Source organism: Pezoporus wallicus, unplaced genomic scaffold, assembly GCF_028554395.1.
Source record: "Pezoporus wallicus isolate ANWC-B61680 ecotype Strahan unplaced genomic scaffold, APGP_CSIRO_Pwel_v1 contig_8518, whole genome shotgun sequence".
NCBI lineage: Eukaryota > Metazoa > Chordata > Aves > Psittaciformes > Psittacidae > Pezoporus > Pezoporus wallicus.
This window is the reverse complement of record NW_026642458.1, coordinates 556,162-578,490: the sequence shown is the minus strand read 5'-3', so window position 1 is coordinate 578,490 and position 22,329 is coordinate 556,162. Positions and strand designations below refer to the sequence as shown.

General features: G+C 39.2%; 1 protein-coding gene across 1 annotated transcript in view; it reads right to left on the bottom strand.

Annotated features, from left to right (window-relative positions):
• Positions 1 to 8,439: 8,439 nt before the first annotated feature.
• The window catches only part of MMP2 (matrix metallopeptidase 2), a 37,112-nt gene continuing 23,222 nt past the window's right edge, over positions 8,440 to 22,329 (bottom strand). The window contains exons 10-13 of the mRNA XM_057430639.1: positions 17,205 to 17,341; positions 15,270 to 15,429; positions 11,058 to 11,167; positions 8,440 to 9,250 (exon numbers count right to left, since the gene is read on the bottom strand). Of these exons, the coding sequence (XP_057286622.1) occupies positions 9,147 to 9,250; positions 11,058 to 11,167; positions 15,270 to 15,429; positions 17,205 to 17,341 (511 nt within the window). The 3' untranslated portion in view covers positions 8,440 to 9,146. The remainder of the gene's footprint in view (positions 9,251 to 11,057; positions 11,168 to 15,269; positions 15,430 to 17,204; positions 17,342 to 22,329) is intronic.

Here is a 22,329-nt window from a genome sequence, read left to right as displayed (position 1 = left end):
TGATGAAAGAATACAACAGGTTAAAATCCACTGTGTTAAAATCCAAGTATCTGTTTCATGGGAGACAAAAGATCTCATAGCATTATAAGCAATCCATATTTAATAGCTTTCTGGATATATTGGTGAGTGTGGCTTTCAGTAATTTAATGTGAAGAATTGCTAACACAGTGGAAAAATCAATTATGTTTATTGTACTGAAGGTAACCTGATCAGAATGCATCTGCAAGTGGCTTTCAAATTGGAGTGGTGTACGAGTGCACAGTTACAATGTCCCTGACAGGAGAGAGACAAGGTCAGCAGCTTATTAGTGTGAAATCATAGAATAGTTAGGGTTGGAAAGGACCTTAAGATCATCTAGTTCCAAGTGCCCTGCCATGGGCAGGGACACCTCACACTAAACCATATCACCCAAGGCTTCATCCAACTTGGCCTTGAACACTTCCAGGGATGGAGCATTCACAACCTCCCTGGGCAACCCATTCCAGTGCCTCACCACCCTAACAGGAAAGAAATTCCTCCTTATATCCAATCTAAACTTCCCCTGTTTAAGTTTCAACCCGTTACCACTTGTCCTGTCACTGCAGTCCCTAATGAAGAGTCCCTCCCCAGCATCCCTATAGGCCCCCTTCAGATACTGGAAGGCTGCTATGAGGTCCCCACACAGCCTTCTCTTCTCCAGGCTGAACAGCCCCAACTTTCTCAGCCTGTCTTCATAGGGGAGGTGCTCCAGTCCCCTGATCATCCTCGTGGCCCTCCTCTGGACTTGATCCAACAGTTCCATGTCCTTTTTATGCTGAGGACACCAGAACTGTACACAATACTCCAGGTGAGATCTGTTAAAATATTGCTTTTTTGTTCATTCCCTGCCAAAATCTGCTTGTGCCTAATGTTACCTTTGTTTGGAAGTGTGCACACATTGATCTGAAATACTGGGAACAGTGAATTGGCTCTTTGCTACATTTTTACCCATAAAGGTCACTGGGGATTCCTGTCTGAAGAAGAAATACAGACTGAGATTCTGAATAGGAAATTTGAAGATCCAGAATTGTTGCTTCTTTAACAACTTCATTTGTTTGCCGTTTTCACATGAGAACTTTGTAAATTTTTAGAGTTTATCTTTTTATTTAATGCTTATTTATCTTTCAAAGCATGTTTGCAACATGGCAAGATGGGCTGTGTAGTAGACAAGGTGAAGAGTATTTGCTGAGAGCATGAGCCTATTGTGATAAGCCTCAGTTTACCCTGAAGGATAAATTAGTTTCTAAAAAGACATAAAATAACCTAGTTTTGAAGTGTTTAGATTACTGCAACCTCAGTTTGTGTGATTATGTCTAAAACGTGCCAAAACCAAGGCAAAATTATGTGGATGGACACTTGCTGGGCCACCTTAAAAACGCTGTATGAGGTTGAGCAGGAGGCAATTACCTCAGTTTAGTTTAGGCACATCTGTAATTTTTTGACTCCTAAATATTTTAGAAAATATGACCTAAATTGTGATGTGCTATTGATTTCCTTTGCCTGTGCTGGATTTTCCATGAGATTAAGATTGAATAAATATTTTACCCTATTCTAGCTCATTTCTTCAGTTTCTGCCACACTTAGGACCTTTGACATACAGACCTGTGTTGCTGCCTGTTTGCCATGCATTGCATACCAAATGTCCACCCTCAACTGTGAATTTCTGCTTAATGCAGGTATACAATATTTTATGTAAATATAAATATGCATAAATATCAACGCCTATTTATTAGGATAAATATATCATAAAATAGTTGGCATTAAAATTCTTATGTGCCTTTCTAGCTTGAATGCATACAGATGAAACTCCTTTATTCTGAACTTGAAATCAAAAGTAGAAATAAAGAGTCCGTGTAGCAGATGTATAAGCAGCTAAGGGGGTGCTGAGATTTAAATAGAAAAGCTCTATTTAAGCTCATGGTTTCACTGAAAAAAAAAAAAAATTAGCACGGAACCTGCTTGCAGCTTCTGCTGTTATTTCCCAGTATTTCTGTTCATAGTACAGAATTTGCATGCAAAACAGAGTGTATATAGACAAAAATACTTGAAGGTCTTGTTTCCTAGGGTAGGTTTGAACTGATCATTTACAGGTATTGGCTAACTCCTCCCTGCCAATTTCTTTTTTTGGTCCTAGTGTCTAGTTGTTTATGTAAGAAACAAAGCTGAAAGAACAAAAGAGTAAAGAGGTGATAAAAGTGGAGTGAAACCAAAATAAAATCTATACAGGTCCTGAGTGCTTTGATATATTATCCATTTCCTCAGTGGACTTGAGGCAAAAGGAAAAGCCAAACAAAACCTAAAAGTTGAAGATCAGTTAGGCAGGTACCCTACCTCTTTGGGTTGGACACTTACTCCCTTTTAGCTCAAAATTGTTCTTAGATTCAAAAATACTACATGAAAGTGAGAGGAACTGGAATTAACCTATTGGAGCATAGAATCAAGCCATAATTGTGCACACATAATCAGTGAGAATTGAGGACTGAGACAGTGCTACACAGTACTATGTAGGAAGGCATCTAAATGTAAGAATGGATGAATAGCATTATTCACAAAGAAGAGAGTCCTACAAATGAGGAAAAAGGGCATAAATAGAAGCCTCCTTGACCATGCAGGAAACAACAGAAAATGGTTTTTAAGGGTAGGTCCTCTTACTTTATTCTTTTGAGCTGTTGAACAAGAGAATTTTCAGTGGCCTTGGAAAGTACATGTTTCTTAATGGAAAAGAGAAGCATGAAAATGCAAGAATGAAATGAGCCTTGCAAGACTTCAAGTAATGAGAAATCATTCTCTTCTTTTAGAAGACTAGGTTCAGCTGGGTTCAGTTAGAGCATTGACCACATAGAGAAAGCAGACTGATCATCTTCCTTTTGCATGCAAGACTTGCCCCTCAGTGAATTGCTTCAGCTTGGTTTGCCTAATAGGATAGTCAGCTTGCCATCCCATGGCAGTGAGCTACGCTGCGGTGGGATTCCATGTAATTCAAATCAAAGGACTGGAAAAGGAGAGCAATGGAGAGAGGCAGTAGCCAGAACTCTCTATTATAAAGTGCAACCACAGAAGAAATGACGTCTCCATGGTTTAACTAACTGTATGATATGATGCTGGATGAGAGACCTGTGGCTGAATTTCCTAATTCCTTAGCTAGTGATGATTAGAAACTTTGTGCAGTAGAGGTGCTGGGTCTTCATCATTGCCTGGCTCCTAGCTGCAGAATGTGAAGCTGCTTTCTAGCTTCAGCCTTTTTGGCAGCAGTATTAGTGCTGCTGTAATAGGCAGAGGAAAGACAAACTAAATCTATGACGAGTCCAAGGTTAAAGCAGTGGTTTTAAAGACACAAAAAACAAGCCCACTTGGGTATTTAATATTGCCAGTTCCTAAAAGAGGGAGACCACCTCCAAATGGGTTTGTCTAGGGACAAACTGCCAGCCTCCAGACTAATCTAAATTAAAACAATTATACTCTAACAATTTTGAGTTTATTTTGGCAATGCTAGAAAATTCTTAACAGCAAAGTGAGTTAGTCATTCGGGAGTAGTTCTGAGAAGTCCCAGAGGAAAGCACTGGGCAGTAACAGCTGAAAGCTCAACTGTTTTCTGTTTGGTCATCCTCTGGCTCACTGCGCAGAGTTTGCAGCAGGGTTAGCAAGGGCAATGCAGACCTGTACCGATGCAAGGCCTTTCATTCTTATCTCCATTTTTCCGAGTGGCTTGTTGCTTGTATAGTAGAGTCTGAGCATGCACATGATAAAGCTGGCTGAAGCTGAACTTTAGAAGCATACTGGGATTTTGGGGATTTGCAAGAGGAAGTGGAAGTGATCCAGATGTTATCTGTGGGCAGTGTGGATACAGCCCTCCAGTGCTGGTTAGGCTAACCAGCCTGGTGTTGTGGGTAGAAGCTCCTGTGGCTTGTTGAATGGTCACCCATAGTGTGGAGAAGTTGCTTATTGTTGAAGCAATAAAACTAATAAACTACTTATACTGTTATCTCCACTGGTGCTACCAAGGAAGTACACCTGTGCAGATTGAATACTGTATTGTCCTTTGATCAAAATGTGGTGTATTTTATGGAGAAGGGAAAAGTGGTGTGATGTGCTAAGCAAGGTAAGGTTGATTAGTATTCAGGCAGTTGGACTAGATGATTGTTGTAGGTCACTTCAAACTGGAATACTCTAACAGTCATATTAAATCTTTAATATTAAATAAGATACTGTAATAAAACCAGGAATTATTTCTTTGTGTGTGTGTATGCATGTACACATGCAGTCATATATTTAATACAGAATGTTAAAAAGCTATTGTACATACTTCTTAAAATTATATAAATTAATTTCATATCCTAAAGCAGTTCAAGGCTGGAAGAGGCCATTGGTTCACTTAATCTAATTCCCACTTGCTCCAGGCCAGATTATTTTTCTCAAATGTGCTGTATTAACACCACAAATAGTACGTATGACTACATATATTCTCCAAATAGGAATGGGGTCTTGATCTGAAGACATAAGAAACCCTAAAACGAACAAAACCACCAAAAGAAAAGAAACCTGCCTCTTATTTATTTTGGTAGCGTGGTACACAGGTTTATTGTTTTTACCACTAATGAAGTGTGATTTTTTTTTTTTTTTCAGCTCCTGTTATTTTCTAGGCAGTGATTTGTGCTGTGGCTTTCTCTGTTAAATTAAAGAGTTCTAAGATAGTAACAGGTTTCTTAATATTTGTCTCAATTAAGAGAAGACTAATTGGAGATCTTATTTAAAAACATTTTAAAAATAGAGGAACAGATGAATGTTGTTGAATTGTCTTGTTTGCATGGAGTATCACATACCTGGAAAATCTGAGCCCTTTTATTTCTGTGGGTAAAGACTTGCTTTGTAGTCAGGGTGGGAGAGGCCATGCACTCAGCTTCCTGGCTAGTTGTGTGTGAAATCATGGCTGTTTGTGTGCAAGTTTAAATCTTGCAACTGGACAATGTACCTGAAGATGCCGTTTTGCTCTCACTCTGTTTTAAGAGGAAATGCCAGAAGGAGATGTATTTCAAATAATAGCATGTGACTGACAGGCTTGGTATGCAGAAACCTTGATGGGAGCTTTTGAGGCGCTTCCATTTCTGCCTGACAGTCTCGGAAATGTGGGTTCTGTTGTTTTGGAGGGTTTGTTCTGGTTTTGTGGTTTTGTCCTTGCTACAGTTCCTTACATTGAAATACCTTAGTACTTATGAGGATTTTACATAAGTGGTCTGGAACAAGTCTCTTTCCGCTTGCAGATGTAAATCTGTGCATTTGCAGTGCTCCCATAGAGCCCAATTCCTCCTCATTTGTTGGCTTTATCTTTTCCAAAAGCAGCCTTTGCTGGTAAAAATGTGCATGTCTGAGTTTGTAAATAGAAATAACTTGTCCCAAATAGGCCCAAAGGACCTACTTCCTCCTGATTTAAAGAGCAGCACAGTTACAGTCAATTGTTTAAATTTATGGGTAGCTGCTGCTTTGTAAAATCATGACAGAATAGCAGGAAGAAAATGTGTTTTTAACAAACACAAACTGTTAGTGAGACACAAACTGTTAAGCATGATTCACAGTTCAGACTGCTGTGTCTATTAAGTATTTAAACCATGGCATTTCATTATAGCCTTGGCTGCCTTCTATGTATTGTGGCATAGAGGTACTAAACCCCTGCCCTTTACTCTGTTGGGTTGGAGCTGCTCTGCTGAGTGCGTACAGGCAGTCCTGCTCTGAACTGGTAGAAAATAGCCTTCTGCTCAAGGAGCAAGTGTATGAGCTCTGTCCATGTTGCAACAAGCCCTTGTGCAACTCTATCATGAACCCCAAAAGTCCCAAGTGAATCTGACTTCAATTTAATAAGACTGTAGAACAACTTAGGTAAAGACTTGACAGAGATTTATGATGGGTTTTATATGGCTTTGAAATGAAGACTTATGCTTTTGGCCTTTGTTTCTTCCTCTGTAAAGATGATAAGTCTTGATTTACTTGTGAAAATCTCTTAGGAGAAACATGTTACAAGCAGGAAAGGCAAGGGCAGCGGCCTTGCTGACCAGGTGCAGTTTCACTGTGCCCAAGAGAGGTGAAAAGAGCAGATGTGGGGAGAGTAATCTGCTTCAGCCGAGAGTCCAGGGGTCACCAGACAAGTTCACAGTGTTGAGGAAGGTTCAAAGTCAAACAGGGAAGCAAGTCAGTGGGACCAATTAGCATGGGACGTGGCCAGGTACAGGCAGAGCTGCAATGCTGCTCAGGGAAAGACCTTCCATCTTACGGTTAACTCTGCAAACAGGAAAGAAGAGGTATGAAATCATTGAGAAAGCGTACCATTTCTTCAGTTTTGCCCATAGGAAAAAGAAAGGCATCCCTAACTGCAGAAGATGCATTGAAGTAACTTTAAAACTTCTTCTCAGTTACCATGATTAGCTGATATCCTGGAGATGGAGAGGGTTGTTTCTGGGTTCCAACAGTGAGGTTTTAAGAGAGGCTATCAGCAAGTGGAATTAGAACCAAAGATCTTTTCAGACCACATTTGTGACTTCTGGCATTTCACAGGTCAAATGTGAAAGGCTACTGAGAAGGGTCAGTATTCTCCAGCTTGTCAGATATATGTAGGTAATAACCTGCAAATGTTACAGTTCATGAGCATAAACAGATGTTTACAAATGGCCTATGATAAGTTTAAGGTTGCCAGTCTGAAACTGAACCCATAAAAGAGTGAGTTGGTTTAAGGATAGAAAATTTATTTCTGTTTTTCTGCCAGTGATGTAGTCATTTGGATTTACATGGGCAAGAACAAAACAAGAACCTGAACAGAACTCCTTAAACCCACCAGATGTGCAGGTTTTGTGGGATTATGGTTTTACTATGGCAGAAAGTAAGATGGTAGATTTGCCAGTGTTGCAAAACAAATACATAAATTGTAGAAAAAAAGAGACTAGTTCAGTCATTAGTAGAAATGTGATTTAGGGAGTTCAGAGCTGAAAAGGCCTATTGCAAATGTTCCTCCAGTATATCTGTTTTTGAAACCTCTTCCATATTAAATACAGATGCTAGACTGCATGGTTTGGGGCAGCATTGACTCAAGAACATAAAAAATCTTCAGGGAATGGTTATTGAGGATGCTTAAAACAGAGCTTAAATTCTCTAGGGAGAAATTACTGCAAAACTCAAAAGGAACTCCTGACAGTCATTAAAGCTAGAGAGTATTTTCAACACTAGCATAGGAAGATGTTTATGGTCAGAACAGATCATACGTCCTTACAGTGGCTCACTAGATCCTGGAATCCTGAGAAGGTTGCCAGTTTTATGTAGAAATTGCAGCAGTGATTTTACAGCATTTTACAGTTACAGCTACTTTGTTTTGTGCCTTGTTTTGTTGACGCTGGTGCAGGACTAAGTGGGAAGGTGGTTAATGGTTTCTGTAGAGAATGAGCATGCTGAGAAGGAGGTGAGCCACCTTTTCTTTTGGCATAGGTGAAAATAGGACTGTTCATCTAGGTGAGAATTGTGTGTAGTAATCAGTAGCTTCCCAAAGTGGGCGCTGTGTCTGGATAATGTGCAATGGAAAAATGTTTTGGCCACGCAGCCACTTTAGAAGTGGTATCATTTCAGATACCATAGTAAAAACCACTGCTTAGAACAAGAAGGCACTTCATGTCAGCATGAAGAGGACATGAGAAGAAACCAACTGATCACTGACTCAGGTATTAGTGGGTTACTAGCCAGTTCTGTGAGTCATGGACTCATTGTAAGAGGTGTGTTAAGGAGGATCTGGTTTGACCATTTGCGTGATGTAGTGCAGTGTCTCACAAAGCATTTCATGTGCATGGAGCTGGATAAGATCCTTGGCCAAATGGTGTCTGATCTCTTGGGCAGGGGTGAGGTTTTACATCTGTTTTTCTCAAGCTTACAATCCATGTAGGATACATATACCATGTCTATGTTGATGCTTCCTGACTGGGTTGTGGTGAAGTAGCTGCTGGTAAGGAAAAAGAGCATGGATAAGAAACAGGTGTGTAAACTGGTGTGAGAAGGCAGCGGGCTTCGTGGAGCATGGGACCATATCATCTGTTTAATGTAAATTGCTACAGTTACATCTTAGAAAGAACAGAGAAGATAGAGTAAAATAAATCCAGTAAGCAGTTATATACTGGAGTAATATTGTCTTTCCTTTGACAGGTCTTTCACTGTTACATGCTACTGAATTTCTAATTTGAAGTGATACAAGAAAGCCTGGCCATTAGAAGTGTTGACAGTGTAATTTGATTTTATTTGTGTCATTGGCACTTCATATGGACATTCTTTTCTGGTTTATATTTTAATGAGAAACATTGCATTACATTGTGAAAAGAATATTTTCTGTTGCCCAATGCATAAGCAAAAAACCTAACCAAACAAACCCCAATATTATAAACAGAAAAATAAAACAAGTTAAACAATAATACATGACTTCTATGTATAACGCATTGACTTAAAAAATCTGAGTCATTCCATCCATATAAACAAGTTATATAGTAGTAACAAAGTGCATGAAGCAAATTGCTAAATTCAACTAAGATATTAAAATAAAAAGTACTTTAAAACAATACTTTACAGTTTCTTGCCATGATTCCATCATGCATCATCAACACAAATCAAATCCTAAGGCAACCTGTGCCTTTGACAGTCTTTCTGTATTATTATGTAAGTAAAATGGAAGTAATGATCAGACTCGCAAGAGGGTGAAAAACATCAAGACAAACCATCTATTTATAAAAGAGTTGTATTAAAAAAAAAATCAAAGTGCACTGCTGGTACATCTCATTTGAGCCTATATTGGGATATGTGTAATGCAGGGGCGTGATCCAGTCTCCAATGGCTTCAATGCTTTGTTTAAGCACCCAGGAAATAAAGAATGATGGATATTCTGTTACTAGCATTACTATGAATGAAAAATTGTACCAGAATATATACGTAAACATCTTTTGTATACTGAGGAGGCAAACACTTAAATTATCTGATGTGTACAGTACTGGTACTTAACGTTTAGGTGCCAGTACCAGACTGGTCCAGTATTTAGCATTCAGATCTATTTCTAATTACAGATAAGGCATATAACAAAAAAAGTAAATAAAATGGTTATTAATAGCTCATACAGTTCAGCAACCCAACCAGTCAGAATTTATCTTGCCAATTTTAACAATCTTCAAACTCTTGTCTTCCATTTGTAGATAGTACTGATCTTTGAAAAAGTAGGTGTATCCTGTGAAGGTAAATGAAAAAGGATACTCAGATTATAGAGCACATAATTCTTGATCAAAACCTTTTGTCTATTTGACTTCATGAAGCTCAATGTACTGGAAAACTTATTTTCCAAAATATTGGTACACAATAAAAAAGATTTATTTTAAAAACAAATGAAAGTTCCCACTCCAGAGAAGACAGGTCTTGTTCAATTGGAGCCTGAAGCCAGGTCACCATTTTGTGAGCCAGAATTTTCTGGGAAGAAGTGTTTGCTGGCAAAATAAATGTTGAAAATGTAATTGAGTTGAGACTTGTGATATCAGTGGTGCTTCCAGACATTTATGCATATCTGTGCAACATAGAAGGCCACTTAAAACCATGGGCCAGGCTCTCAGCTGCAGCTGATAGAAGGTTAAAAAAAAAAAAGGAACAAAATACAACCCATTTATGATAATCAAGGAGATTATCATACTTGAGTTCTGGTTGTCCTAGAGCAGGAAGATCCTGAAATAGTGCTATGAGTGCACGCTGGTACTGAGGAAACTATGGAGCTGTCAGGAAGTCAGGAAATTTCCAAGCTGTACGGACTGGTCTGATCATGCCTTCTGGTGTTAGGACATCCTGGGCGGCAGGAGTCACTTTACTCTCTGTTTCAAACTACATTAGAGAGTTCTCCACAGAGCTAGTTTTCCCCATGCCCAGATTGGAAAGTCAGCATGAATCCAGGTCTGAGCCTTGGGAACATGTTGACAAAAAAGTGACTGCATCAGGTTTCACTTTTCTGCATCTCCAGTCTACATTTATGCAGCAGATTTCTAGACCTGCACAGCATAGCAGTGGAAAACAGTAAGATGCTTCAAAACACATAAGACATACCTTTATTTTTTTTTTTTTTAAGACTAAGTAAGTAAATTATAAAGAATAGTAGCAGATTGAAATTAAATGGCCTTCCCTTAAATGAAAAGGAAATTATCATATTTGCTTGATAAAAACGTTCAAAAAAGGTCATATTCTCTTGTTGTGGTTTAACCCCAGCCAGAAGCTAAGTACCTTGCAGCTGCTTGGTTACTGGTACTTACACACGCACCCTCCCTAATGAGGTGGGGAGGAGAATTGGAAAAGGGTAAAAACCCCCATGGGTTGAGAGAAGAACAGTTTGACAATTGACATAAAGTATAATAATAACAATAGGTAAAAGGGGAGATGAATAAACCCCATGAAACCCAAGTGATGCACAGTACAACTGCTCACCACTCACTGATTGATGCCCAGCCAGTCCTGGAGCAGTGATTGATCCCTTCCAGCCAATGCCCCCCACTTTCTATACTAGGCATGATGTGCTGTGGTGTGGAATACTGCTTTGGCTGGTTTTGCCAGGCATCATGTCTCTGCTTTGTCATAGCTTCTCATGCCCTTCCTCACTGGCAGAACGTGACAGACTAAGAGGTCCTTGATTAGGGTAGACACTACTGAGCAACATCTAGAACATCAGTGTCTTATCAGCATTATTCTCATACTCAATCCAAAGCACAGCACTGTAGCAGCTTCTACTACGAAAAAACCACAAAACTCTATTCTAGCTGAACCAAAGACATCCCATAATGTTTCCCTTTAAAAAGTCTAAACTGTGATTAGTAGGGTATTTATCAACTGGTGTTTAATAGAAAATAGAGACAATAAAAGTTTATTTGAACCAATAGTTTGAAAAGCTGAATGGGAATTTGGCTCCATTTGGCTTCTGCTCAGTAAGAAGTTAAATTCTCCAATAAGTTTCACAGCAGATGAATAACAGCTTGTTAGTGACTTGAATCAGAATTACAGCTTACCACTGTCACCAAGACCCAGGACAGCATCGAGGTTATCTGGAATGCCATTCCAAGAGTCTGCAATGAATTTAGGGGATGCAAGCTCCATTTTCTTCTTTTCTTCATTGTACCTTAAGAAAATCATATCACTGCATTATGAGTCTGTAATTAATGTTAAATTTTAACATAATTTTTCAGGGAGTCCTCAGCAAATGTGACTATATATAACAATCGAACAGAAATATAATAACTAAGATTGTAACATTTTCTATTTCATTATAATTGCATTATAATTATTCCTAACACCTTTAAAACACCCTCAGATTTTAAGTTTTTCCTTTTGGAAATGCAATTCTTGCTGAATAGAAAACACATTTTCTAAGCAAAACCCTTTTCAGAAATGTAGCTTTAAAATTCCAGATATAATTCTAGGAAAGGTAACTTTTTTCTGGCAGCTGCCAGCGTCTGAAGATAGCAGATTTTAATGTGAAATGGTTATCTTTTCAAAATTGTGTTTGAAATATTCTTGTAGTCCATGTAATTGATGGAATGCTATTAAATTACTAATTGCTTTCCCTAACATTTCATTAAAAACCTGTATGATTTTCACACAGTCTCTGTCTCCGATGATGAACAGATAAATGCCAAGTTAAAAATAGATGTTTTTCTGTTTGAGGAGGAACCAAAACCACAATGGCTTTCACAATCTATGCTTTCAAGAGGAAAACTCAGCTGATATAAATACACGTAACATGGAAGTTGGATCTAGTCTGCAGTGCCATTCAGGAGTGAGTGAATCTACTGGTGTCCACACCTGCAGATCATGAGTTGTTTCATTTGCTCATTTACTCCAGTGTGATTTCCACTGTACAATGCAAACATAGATTTCTGCAAAGCCAGTTTTGCACTCCCACATCCAAGTAATCTGGGATCTCCCTTTCCATATATAGGAAATAAATGTCCCAGACATGCAAGGTGCTTGAAAGGAAAGAAGGTGGAAAACTGTGGCCTGTTTTCCCCATTTATTTGATCCATAGATGGGAGTCAGTGCTGAACAGAAGCAGAGATGTCCTGTGGAGCAGTGACATGCGATATAGTTTGAAACAGGCTTCCAATGAATGTGAGGCCTCAGTCACCCTCGCAGTACCTCTTCAGGAGCAATGGGCTTCAAAGAGGTCATCTTTCACTAGTACTGGAGGGAGGGTTTATGTTCTTTATTTCTATTTATCCATATCTGTATGTATCTCGGGTTACCCTTCCCTCATTACTGTATAGACCTGGATTCTATCCAAAGTTACCTCAATACTAATGAACAGTAAGTTGGCCAAAATAAATTCAAATGATTAATTTAAATTACTTGCTATTTTTCCTAGGATATTTAAAGAAAATCTAATACCTTAGAATCATAGAATCATAGAATAGTTGGAAAGGGCCTTAAGATCATCTAGTTCCACCCCCCCTGCATGGGCAGGGACACGTGACACTAAACCATCTCACCCTAGGCTCTGTCCAACCTGGCCTTGACCACTGCCAGGGATGGAGCATTCACAATCTCCCTGGGCAACCCATTCCAGTGCCTCACCACCCTAACAGGAAAGAATTTCCTCCTTATATCCAATCTAAACGTCCCCTGTTTAAGTTTTAACCCGTTACCCCTTGTCCTGTCACTACAGTCCCTAATGAAGAGTCCCTCCCCAGCATCCCTACAGCCTCCCTTCAGATACTGGAAGGCTGCTATGAAGCCTCCATGCAGCCTTCCCTTCTCCAAGCTGAAGAGCCCCAACTTTCTCAGCCTGTCTTCATAGGGGAGGTGCTCCAGTCCCCTGATCATCCTCATAGCCCTCCTCTGGACTTGTTCTAACAGTTCCATGTCCTTTTTATGCTGAGGACACCATACCTGTACCTTGTTGGGTGGCTTTAAAACTTCAGCTGTGGAATCTGAGCCAGCTTCTCTTCCTCTCTCTCACAAAACTTTGCTTAACAGTCTAGTTATAATGACACTAAAATAGCTTGCAGCTGGAAGAAGAGAGAGAAGAAAGCTTCCAAAAAAATCCATTTAAAGCAAGTGTGATAATGGCACAGGAAGGACTATTGTATAGAACTGTTTTGCTCCCATGTGGCAGAGTCCTTGTATAAAACAAAACATACTTTAGGGTAACAGCATCTGTGTTAAACAGAGATGCATTTTTTTCTGAAGTATTTGTCAACTGATTTTTTCTTTACGCAGATAGGAATCATTTAAGCTTATTTTGGTTCCTTAAAAATAAATTATGCTTTCTGCAGTGACTGCAGTTGACAAGGTACTTTGATAGAATTACTGTCTGTGATTAGACTGATGAATTAGTTAGAGGCCCTGGAGTACAGTTAATCAAAACAGTAGTTGGTACAGAGGAGACCTGCAGCTTTGCTGACTCACAGTCTGTAGGTTTTGATAGGAATATGGAGTATTACAAATGGCTGTGTTAGAACTACTTGCAAATGTGTAAAATGATCTCTACATTATGACATTAAAAAATGAATAATACCCTAGTTTTTAAAGTTTAGCCTTTGGGTTTTTTTCTCTTTAAATAATGGAGAAGTGTACTGTCATCAAAGTAATTGGAAGTTAGGAGCAAGTGGCAATTGTGAAAGGGTATTTACTTACAGGAATCCACAGCCATTAGGATACAATAAAGACACTTATCCAGTTTGATCATAATGTGAAATTAATGTTCACATAAAATGGACTCAGTATAACTGAGACTGCCTTTGATATTTTATAGAGCATCTCTCAGGAGGAATCTTTATAGCTTGGCGAATTTTTTAGATTTCTGGTGGGTGTTTCTGATGCTATAATAATGAAATTCTATTAAATACAATTAGTAGACTTTTCATCAGGTGTAGGGTAGGATATTTATTTCTTCCACAGTAATGGCCTTACACATTTTAAGGACATCCCTTCCTAATCTAAAAGCCCAAGATCTTTTCTGGATAGAGCATGGTAGCAGGTCACCTGAGTTTGATTCCTTATGTTGTGTCATATTTTATTTGTCATACAGTCTTTCAAACAGAAACCTTAATGCAAGTACAGTTACATGCATTTGTGGAATACCACATTTGTGGTGTTTTTGTCAACAAAAACGTCCCTGAGCATGTACTGTAAACACAAAAAAGATTGTAGAGACTCTCAAAATGAATAAAAGCTAAGATTAGATTGAGCTAAGGATGGATTGGGAGCAGCTTTGAGGAGAAAGACTTGGGGCTGTTGGTTGACTAGAAGCTCAATGTGACCCGGCAGTCTACGCTTGCAGCCCAGAAAGCCAACCATGTCCTGGGCTGCATCAAAAGGAGCATGACCAGCAAGTCAAGGGAGGTGATTCTCCTCCTTCACTCCACTATGAAGATGGTGAGACACTGGAACAGGTTTCCTGGAGAAGTTGTAGATGCCCCATCCCTGGCAGTGTTCAAGGCCAGGTTGGATGAGGTTTGAAACAACCTGGTCTAGTGGGAGGCCTGTAGCAGAGGGGGTTGGAACAAGATGGTCTTTAAGGTCTCTTCCAACCCAAACTATTCTGTGATTTTCCCAGAGTACTAACATTCACTTCTTGTGGTTTGTTGAGATCTCCTCAGTGCCAACTCTATTAGTACAGCAGATGTGTTAATGACTGGTATATCAGGTGCTGGAGGCTTTTCAGTCATCCCCAGCATGCTCTGCTAGTCACACTGCTGTTTCTTTTACATCCAGTGCCTCCAAAGCTGATGGCTTACTGAAAGAATTTCTAAGGTAATTTGGTCAGTCTTTGGCTTGAAGTGATGTGGGGTCAGCCCAATTTTAATGGATTCCTGTCAGGCTTTTCTCCCAGCAGCTGTAATCTGACAGTAGGTAAGCTTGCCCCTCTTAAGAGCCTGGCACTCATGAGGGGCAGTTTGTTGGTGCATACGGCTTGAGGCGTAGGTTGTTAGTGGGGAGCAGCCTGACAGGGACTCCCAGATATCCTATTCCATTGCAAGCTGTTTTCTCAAACACATGCTTGTTCTCTGCTGCTGTATTAATGTTCTTTCCTAGCCATGCTCTGTGGTTAAGCATCCTCACTTGCCACTGCTCAGTTCTGTCCTGGCAGTCCTCATTTTGTATTCTTCAAGGATGCCCTCCCTGTGTTTGGTTCCTGTTTACTGAACCTCAGTGTGCACTTAGCCCTAGATGAGGCTTGGCTGACAGTGTACCACCACCATCACCACTTCAATGGGTCTTACTTCCAGTATCTGTCTCCAGCAAAAATGTATGTCCTCTTGTTTCTGCCCCAGTTGAAAGCTGCATCAACACGTTGCACATCCGGGGGTAGTCCCAGGTTGGTGAGTTTCTTTGGATAACCCCTATCCAAGTTACTGGCTGAATAAACCCAGTACTCATTTCCTAAGTAGGAGAGAAAACAAACCAAACACTGTTAAGTAGTTGGATACAGAGGAGCATTTCTTTTTTTACGCTTTGCTATGCAACTTTTCATTTCACTAACTGTACTAGCAGCCTTTCTAGTATTTTACCACCTATGAAGCACTAGATTACAGATGTACTGAGACTACAGTTTCTGCTTTTGCCTCTGAAGTGTTGCTTGCCTCTCAGAAAAAGACATCACCTCAGTGTGCTCTTGCTTTCTCCCTTCTTAGCTTCCTTATATTTGAGGCAGACACTGTCTTAATATGGCTGGGGTTATGTTAATACAGGGTTATGTTAATATTAGTATTTTTTGTATAATGAAGATGGTCTGAAACGAGGCATGGGCACCTGAAGGTCGAATGCAGATGTTCATATTCATCCTCCATTTGTTTCATTGATTGTTTTTATTGAGCAATTAACCTGTAGTTTTTGCCCAGAATTCCTATTTCCATTATCTCTTGTCATACAACATTTTCTCATGTCTGCCCAAATATGTATTAATGGAAGAGGTACTAGTATTCTGTTCTTTACATGGAATTACAGTTTACTTAATAAATACCTGTACTAGATTCACTGAAAACCACGGAAAGATTCATTAATGAAAGAACATTTCTTTGATTCTGTGCTAGTGGGAAAGTAAGTAAACTGTTAATATGAGAAAAGTGTAACATGTAGGATTTGAGTTCCTGAGAAGTTACTACCTCACCATTCAGGAACAAAGGGTGGGTCTCAGTAGTCAGTGTTTTAAGTTAGTTGGGCTACATGTAACTTTCAAACCAGTCTTTGATAGTTCTTATTTTTTAAAAACAGGTTAGTTACATTTTCCTGGAAATTATAAAGAGAGGAAGAGAGGTTTAGATGCAGCAGGATTATATATAACATATGCAATATTTCAAGTGTTATGTATGGCTCGCCTGAAATAAAACTTTAAGCTTCCTCTCCCCCCATGTAACCAAAGCAAATGGCCTTTGAGACATGTGGAATAGATTATCATTACTTTTTTCCGTCCTGTACAGAAAATGTACAGCAGCATCAGCCATATGGTTTTTACATGATTGGAGGTGTTTAGTCATGTTTTTAGTAGATACTAGAGCCCAGTTTTTGCTGGCTCAGTTCTTCAAGTTGAAAACAGTTTCCTAGCTCTGCTAATTTGGCCAGTACAGGGGAACCATGTGTGGCTTAGGATAGACAGAGCAATGCTTCCTGTTATCCTCCTCTCCCATGGAGGCAGCTGGCTTGACTGCATGTATCCTCTGCATGATGAGACACCAAGGAAGACACTTGGAAGCCAGAGTGGAAGTTAGTCTTTGGCAAAAGAGAAGGATAGAAGGAAAGGCATGGGGGGAAGAGGGAGATCTAATCTTCTCAAGCAGCATGTACAGAGACAATAGCTCGAACTTAGAGGAACCAGAAGGAAAACAGAGCAGTGAGTAATGAAACAGAACTCTGCTGTGGTTGCTTTTTGGTTTAAACAATTACTCTTGTTTAGTCTTGCTTATTTTTTGAATGTATCTTTTTGATGCTTATAGGTTCCCTTTGTTGTAATGGAGGCTGAACACTCTTCGATCTTTCAGATGCAGCCCTTGTCCTAATATCCTCTGCATGGGATGTTTGACATCTGTCACCCATACCCGCTGACTATACTTGCTCTTGGGCAGGCCATTTCCTGGCCCAGTTACAGCTGGGAGGAAACTGAGCTTGAATGCAACATTTATGCAAACGCATGCTTACATTTTAAAACTTAAAACCAGTACCTGAAAAAAATACAGCCTTTTCATCCTGAGGGGCCTCGTAGACAGCATCGATTTTCTCTGGCAGATCAGGCCAGAATGTAGCAACAAGAAGAGGACCTGTGGGTTTTCCTCGGGGGTTTACAGTCCTCCACATGAATCTGAGCAGAACAGAACATTGTATGAGATTTACAACGAACTAATTCACCAACACGTCTGGTTTTCATCATTTCTGGCAAAGGCTGCATAAGTGTGCATATACACACACACACATGCACACACACACATTAGCAGCAACACACATTTGTAACTGTTTTCCTACAGTGACTGAAAAGCAAATCATTCATTTGGAAGCCTGTTGTTAAAACAGCTGCACAATAAGCTGCATGCTGGACTGCGGGTGATATTGCTTGCACTGATTGCACTGGTTGCTTTGGAGCTCCTGTTGCTTTTTGCAACAGGGCAGAGTTTATTCTGTGCTTTGAGTTTAGTAAAACTAAACTCCTTTACAAGGCATTTAAACTGTTAGAGCTCTCATGCTGTTGTGTACGGAGCAGATGGATAAGTGAGAAAAGCAGAGATTTCTATTCCATTAATTGCTCTTGCAATTACTATTGTAGTGACTAAAAGTTCAAATTTAATGACAGTATATCAAATTGCTTGGAAGTGAGCTTGGCTGTAAAGGAAACTGCTAGCACTAAAAATTTTCATTAGAGAAAAGCATAGGGTAATTTATTAGCTATTTTATGTGTAAGTAGAATCATCATTTGATTTAAGCTTTAAAAAGCTGTAATTATCTTTAAATGGCAGAGCTTTGTGCTGAGGGCTTTTGGTTAAAAATGGTTCTGCTATTTCCTCCTCTGCAGAAGGAACAACTTTTTTCCTCAGCAGTATGAAATTTTTGCCATGGTGATAAAATGAAAAATCAGCAGCTCTTGCTATAGCTATTACATTTTCAGGTCAAACTGCTTTTACCATTACTGTGTTACAGAAGCTCAAGGTGTTACTGGCATCTTACTTTTTGCAAAATATAAATAGCCATTACCCATTCCCACCTAGAATAATTATACCTTGAGAAACACAGCATCTGAAACCAAATCTTGGTTTTGCCTAAAACTTGAAGGAGAGATTCTAAATTCATTTATTAAATTGCTGCATTTTTATCAGTGAAGTTTGATTGCAAACAGAGCTAGATAGAGCAAATAAAACATCTTGAAACACATTTTTGTCTCTTAATTAAAAATATGTATTTATTATGACTTATGATACTAATAATTAAGATAGTAATATGTTAACTTACTCTCATTTTGCATACATAGATCTATTTTTAACATACAAAAATATCTAACTCATCATAATTTTAATTTTAAAAAAGAGGCAAGGAATAAGGCATTTAATTACTCTTGCTCTTGACAGTATTTAGACACTGTAAAAGGTAATAACATTTTTTTTTCATGCATCTTTCTTTAGACAGAAAAGCAGATCCTGTATGGTATGAAATGGAAACCCCTGTAAATCTTTCTAACACTGCATTTATGAAAGTATCTCCTTTGAAAGTCCAAGTTACAGAATTTCAGTCAGATTTGGACTTGATTTATGGCTGAGTCAGCACTAATAATTACTATCCACACGAATTCCAAACTCTCCAGAGCCAATGGATACTTAAACATCAGGCTTTTGTTAAAGCACACATTTCAAGGGACTTATTAAAATGGTGAGGTTTTCTTGTGGAAAAGGAAGCTTGGTCAAAGCTGAATTTTCTTTTGCTTTTGAACTGGGCAGGAGGTATTTTTATTGCTACTCATCTTATTGAGGAATGGTGAAATAAATTATTTGGCTTTCTCATTTCACTTTGAGCTTGTTGAAATGTTTTAAGTCATTCAGGTTAAATTTTAATATTATCTTTATAGACAGATTTAATACCTTTTTATAGTAAGTATTTTATATTTTAACATAATCAAGATTTGCCATTATTAGTATAATTATTATTAGCAGATCTCTAAAGGGACTGAATCAGTGAGTCTTTTTTAATATCTTGGTAAGCTTCAGAAGTTTGACTTTTGTTCACTTTCAGAACAAAGCTATCTGTGTAAATGCTATAGTTGGGCACTCTGGTTGCTTGGAGGATTCTGTGCCCAGTGGAAAAGCTCTGTAAATGGCCAACAGCAGCTCCAGTAATTCCCATTTATTTCCTTGTGTTGAAGAGGAAAGAAAATTATTATTATTTTTTTTAATCTTATCTAACTTCTTTTTTGTTAATTGTTCCTTTTGCGTGTGTAATATGGTAGATGCTGCGGTCGTTTGCATGAATCATAAAAGTCATACAACACATGATACACATTTGTTTTCAGAATTCCAAAAGTGAGTCATAATGCTGCATGCCTGATGTTTGAAAAGCTGCAAGACTGACAGGCAAAGCCATTCCAGAGCAAAACAATTCAACAATTGTCTGCTTTTGCTGCGTGTTAGATAAACCATGAATGGATTGGAACAGACTGTTTTGGTATTTGCATAGTTTTTTGACCAGCTGTATCCGAATGTGAAATACTTCTGTTGGGATTATATAGAATACTGAATCACTTTGACACTATGGATACTATGAAACTTGGAATCATTTCTACTGCTGTGAGGATATGTTTTACCTTTTGTTTTTACGCAATGAGCTGAGGTTGATACTTCAGCTTTCTGATGACTATGTTAGCAAAAGTGGGTACCAGTTTTGGCAAACTTGTTAGACCAAAGTGGTGAGGCCAGCTCTGTGCAGCTTGTTGGTGGAGGAGTCCAGTGCTGGCATTCTGTAGTGCTGGTCTTTTGGTACTGTGGGACCATTTTGTGGCCAAGAAAGAGCTGTTTCTTGCCACTAGGGATTACTAGATTGTGAGGAATTTTATCCTGCCATTGACAGGGGCGAAGAGGAATAGTACAAAAGGTATCACAGACAGGTTGAGTGAACCTTTTGTGCCCCTTGCAGCTGTAATGGAATTATGTTCTTACAACTGGAAGTTTTAAATCCCATTTCTGCATCGCTAAAGCACGAAGCCTGTGATAAAGGTTAAGTCAAACTTCAAACCCAAAGCACACATGTCTGATTGGGTATCACATAGATGGGAATTAGAAGGAAATGGACTGAAGAAATTGCAGTGTACCATGGCCTGTAAAATTACCCAAAGGCCATGACTTTTTGTTACGAAAAGCTGGTAAGTAGAGTTAAACCATGCAGCATAGTAATAATTATTCATAGCTTCTAGCTGAAAACATAAATCTGGAAAAGATGGCTGGACTTTCACAGCACCAGGAGATACAAATAACTGGTGTTTCGTGAGGAGGACTTTGTGTATTGGTTCCTGCTCCCTTTTAAATTTCACCTGACATCTGGGAAGAAGCAATGAACAGGTTGGCTGTAATATTTCCATCAGCTTCACATGTTTGTATGTGTTTCTATATGATAGGAGACAGTGTTTGATTTACGCACACAGAGTGCATGCATGGGCTCAGATCTTTAGTGGCTTTGGGAAAATGTTCAGGGTAACTGAGGAAAAATGATTTCAAATTGGGCATTGATTTAAGGCAGAAGAAAAAGAGGATTTAGTGTGTCTCACCATGGTGCTGCCAAGTTCTGTACTTCTTAGGAGATGCTCTTTATTGCTGAGCAGCTGGGTAATACAGACCCTGGCAAAGGCAGCAGGAGCTGCAGCTGTGCAGCTACCTCATTTTATCAGGAATATCTCTGCTCTTGCATCAAAACTGCCTTTTGTGTCTTCTGCCTAGGAGGCCTTGCACATGTGGAGACTATCCCAATCACCAGAATCCTTACAGTACCATGAGTCACATAATTCTGTTACTTAACCTGGATTAAACCATTCAGGCACAAGACTTTTCTCATTCCATGTTTGTATCTTTATGAACATGGGGACCAGTCTATTATAATGAAAATTATACTAGCACTGGAGATTTGCTAGAACAGTGTCTCCACAGTGGAAGACACTTTTGAGATTATTGCTACTAGATTTGGATGAACTGCTTTTTTTTTGCTCCTAGAAGTTAAGAAAGGGAGTTTTCCTACAATCAGGTTTGAAGCTTTCCCCAGAGTGCAGACTATCTGAAGTGAAATCAGGAATGAGAGTGGTCCCAGAGCTCTACTCCACTGAAAGTAATGGGATTTCCATTGCTGAATTACAATCCTTGTAGGTTTTGCTACAGAAAGCATCCGGAAATACTTTATAGGGAATGAATCTTTATTTGGCAGGCAGTAGACTGGCTAATGCATCTCTTCCATTGCTAATTTTGTTATTAACATTACAGATATGTAAATCTCTAAGGATCTGGCGGGTCATATCTGGGTTGCATAAACATTTAGAGGTTTGGATCTGTCTCCCAGCTACTTCATCCTTTTAAGCAACCCTTGTGGGACTCCACAGAAGCCAGCAGGGGCAACATCAGGGTTAATTTTTGCTCTCCAAAATGTGAAGCTGGGTAGAAAATATCACGAGAACAGGCTTTTATTTGAGGTTTGTGGCATTTCCTTGTCCTGATTTTAGCTAGAACTACCACCAGCCTGGTCGTTGTAACATCTTGGCATGTGTAATCCCAGTGTAGTGCAGAAACCAGAAATCACAAAATACCACAAAACTGTCTAAAATCATCACTGAAGTTGAAAATTCCACATTCTCTAAGAAGTTTGAGGGTAGCTCTAAGAAAAGGTGAATTTAGGCATAATCAACTCACGTACATCTGATTACAGACAATCTTTTGGACATGAATGTGGTTGGGAGCAGTCAGCATGGATTCTCAAATGGGAAGTCATGCTTGACCAACCTGATGACGTTCTATGGTGAAATGACTGGCTTGGTAGATAAGGGGAGAGCAGCTCGGAAAGGTTTTTGATCTCCTTTCCAATGAGATTCACTTAGAGATGCTATTGAAGTACGGGTGAGGTAAGCAGACAGTGAGGTGCACTGAAAACTGGTTGACTGTCTAGGTTTAGAGAGCACAGTCAGAGGTATGAAGTCTAGCTGGAGGCCAGTAAGCAGTGGTGTAACTATCCCAGGCATCAGTACTGGATAGAAGACTGTTTAACGTCTTCAGTAATGATCTATCTATATGGTGGGGCAGAGTGCACCTTCAGCAAGTTTGCTGTTGACCCAGTAGT